Here is a 3,232-nt window from a genome sequence, read left to right as displayed (position 1 = left end):
AACTAACTAATAACTAACAACTACTACACATATATATATATATATATATATATATATATATATATATAAGTTTATTGCAATAACTAATTTTGTCATACATATTCCAATAAATTTGTACATATGTGACTTGTATACATACTTGATAAGCTTGCTTAAATGTATGTGACTTACAGATGAAGCTGCTCGGCTGGAGACTAGTAGAGAGGTTTATTAATGAAACGGCATGCTTGTAAGAGTCTGGCCGCACATCGCCACGTGGGATGAATGAAGAAGAATTGTTAAAACGGTCTGCTGCAGAGCGTGATAGGATTTTCAGTTGCTATGATCGTGGTAGGGAGGGTGCTGAGATTGATCCTTGGGAGGATCCTGCTTACGAAGTTTATCACACTACAGATAGATATGGATTTATACAGTATGTACATAAGTTTTATTTAGAATTTAGTTATTTAGAATTTGATCGTATACAAAGTATAACCTTTAATGCCACCTGAAATAATTGTTTCTCTTGTTACAGCGATAAGAGGTTACCACAGAAACGGGATGCGTTTGAAGTCAAGTTGCACCACGTGGAGATGGAGAGATTGAAGAAATGGGAGAAAATGACGAAACAATGGGACAGTGCCTCGACAAAGGAAAAATTGCGCCGCAGAATATACAAAGGAATTCCTAACAGATTTCGTGGTCAAGTATGGACTCTACTTTTAGGAATAAAGAATCTGAAGAAGGAGCAGGCGGGCAAGTATGAAGAGATGTTACAATTGGCTCGCCAATGGTCCACAGAGATACGACAGATTGATGCCGATGTTGCCAGACAATACAGAGATCATATTAATTATAGGTGTGATACTGTAGAAATTGAACGTTCGTTCTTTATTATATGAGTTATGTATTTAAAAAAAGTTGAAAAACAATAATAATTTTTTTAGAGAGAGATATAGCATAAAACAAAAGTCTATGTTTTACGTACTGGCTGCCTACAGTATGTACAACATGGAGGTAGGATATTGCCAAGGAATGTCCGTGCTAGCCGGTTTGCTGCTGCTTTACATGGATGAGGAAGACGCTTTCTGGGGCCTTTCTGTGTTGCTTGCCGATCAAAAATACAGCATGCACGGTTGGATTTTTTTTTTCATTTTAAAATAAAATTATTTAGTGACACATTTTTTAATGGCATATCATGCTCTCTTAAAAAAAAATATACACACACACACACACACACACACACACATATATATATCAAAAGAATTTAAATTTTATTGTCTATAGATTTTTGAATATGAATTAATATGTTAGAATAGAAAATCATTTAACAAAATTTATTTGCGGGTTTCTATATAAATTAATCATATAAATAGAAAAAAAATACAATGTAAGCTTTAAATGTTAAAGGCTAATCATATTTATGAACCTCTGGACAAGATTAGCATTTATTGATATATTTAAGTCTTTATGTACAATACATTTTACAGGTTTTTACGTCGATGGATTTCCCAAATTAAACCGCTTCATAGAGCACCATGACAAGATAATGAACAAATGTTTGCCGAAACTAAAACGGAAAATGGATAAGTGCGGCTGCGATTCTATACTCTATGCATTGAAGTGGTTCTTCGTTGTTTTTCAAGAGAGAGTAGGCTTTCTTCTTTATTTCTTCCTAGATTTGCATCTCTTGAAACAGATCAATTAAGTATCAGCAATGTTAATCTATATTTTGTAGACTCCCGTTAGTCTCGGTCTCCGTATCTGGGACATATTTCTGTTGGATGGTGATCGCATGTTATCAGCAATGGCATATACTGTTATGAAGCTGCATAAGCGCTATTTGATGCCAATGGAAAGTCTTGATGAATTTTGCAACTATCTACAAATTAAGCTGGAGAAGGATTTTTGCTTTGATGACGACACCGTGATAAGTACGATGGAGCGCAGCATGGAAGAATTAAAGCGTGCCAAATTAGACTATCCAGGTGCTCCGTTGCCACACGAACTACCCCGTTATCCATTTGGCACTTTCCAGGAGCCTACTTTTACCAGCAAGGTATTGCTAGAATGCCATCCTTTGGCTCTTTATCTATTGTGCCTATTGGCACTAGATGCAATAGATGCAATATTTATGTCATATCCCTTGAATATTGATAAAAATTCGTACACATGTGTTTTCTTCATACCAAGTGATTATGCTGTCTATAAAAGTATTACGATATGATTAATGGTTTACAAAATATATATTTAATAATATATTTTGCTTATAAATAAACATTTTCAATTCAAAAAAATATTTCATTCATCTAAAATAAAAAAATTTTTTTTTAATAGGACATTACACAATGAAGAATTTTATTTCAATTTATTCAATAATTGCCAATTTCATTATTTTTGTTAAAAAAAGATATGACGTGAGATATTGCATTATATTTTATATTACATTGAAGTTATTTTACATTTGGTAAATGTTATGACAGCTTGTGGAATCGCGAAGTAATCTTATAATAACAAAAAAAAATCTCCATTAAATTACTGATATTCTTTCATGATAATTTTATTATATTATATGTTTGCATTCATCAGGTTGGAAGGCGAAGCGAAGAGTTTAGCGAAGCTCAGCATGTGATGCGAGAATCAGTGGTGCAGCGCAGGGATATGACATTGATCGACGACGGTAGAGAGAGCACCACGCCTGTCGAGCCGACCAGTGGCCTTGGCGGTGAGTTTAGAGATAGCCACGATACATTACACAATAGCACAGACAGTACCACGTGCGTCGAACGCATCGAGTCTGAAGACGAGGATGACATCAACTCGAATGTCCGGATAACAGTTATCTACAACACTAGACTGTGAACGGAAAGTGCTTTATCATGATAAATATCGCGACGCGAACAATTTTGCTCAATAAAATTTTGCTAGAGATTGAATATGGTTTGTAGAGAGCCCAGAGAAAACTTTCATCATAATATTAAGAAGTATGTTACTTATAAGACATGTCATACAAAATGATTTATTTACAGTAGTTCTATGCTGGAATGGTATTAATAGAATATTTTTTACAATATTAAAGTCACAGGCGGTATGTGTTAATCTGCACTGTTGCTTCAGAATTCAGATCATGCGATTAGGGAAATAGTTGGGAAAAAATTTAAAAGTGTGTGTGTGTGTGTGTGTGTGTGTGTGTGTGTGTGTGTGTGTGTGTGTGTGTGTGTGTGTGTATATAATAAGTAATAATAATAATATA

General features: G+C 34.3%; 1 protein-coding gene across 1 annotated transcript in view; it reads left to right on the top strand.

Annotated features, from left to right (window-relative positions):
* The first annotated feature begins 260 nt into the window (after positions 1–260).
* The window catches only part of LOC105621388 (USP6 N-terminal-like protein), a 7,606-nt gene continuing 4,634 nt past the window's right edge, over positions 261–3,232 (top strand). The window contains exons 1-6 of the mRNA XM_012202856.1: positions 261–412; positions 515–838; positions 927–1,114; positions 1,470–1,630; positions 1,718–2,038; positions 2,569–2,704. Coding sequence (XP_012058246.1) covers positions 261–412; positions 515–838; positions 927–1,114; positions 1,470–1,630; positions 1,718–2,038; positions 2,569–2,704 — 1,282 coding nt within the window. The remainder of the gene's footprint in view (positions 413–514; positions 839–926; positions 1,115–1,469; positions 1,631–1,717; positions 2,039–2,568; positions 2,705–3,232) is intronic.

The sequence above is a fragment of the Atta cephalotes genome (assembly GCF_000143395.1).
Source record: "Atta cephalotes unplaced genomic scaffold scaffold00033, whole genome shotgun sequence".
NCBI lineage: Eukaryota > Metazoa > Arthropoda > Insecta > Hymenoptera > Formicidae > Atta > Atta cephalotes.
This window is presented reverse-complemented; position numbering and strand designations above follow the sequence as displayed.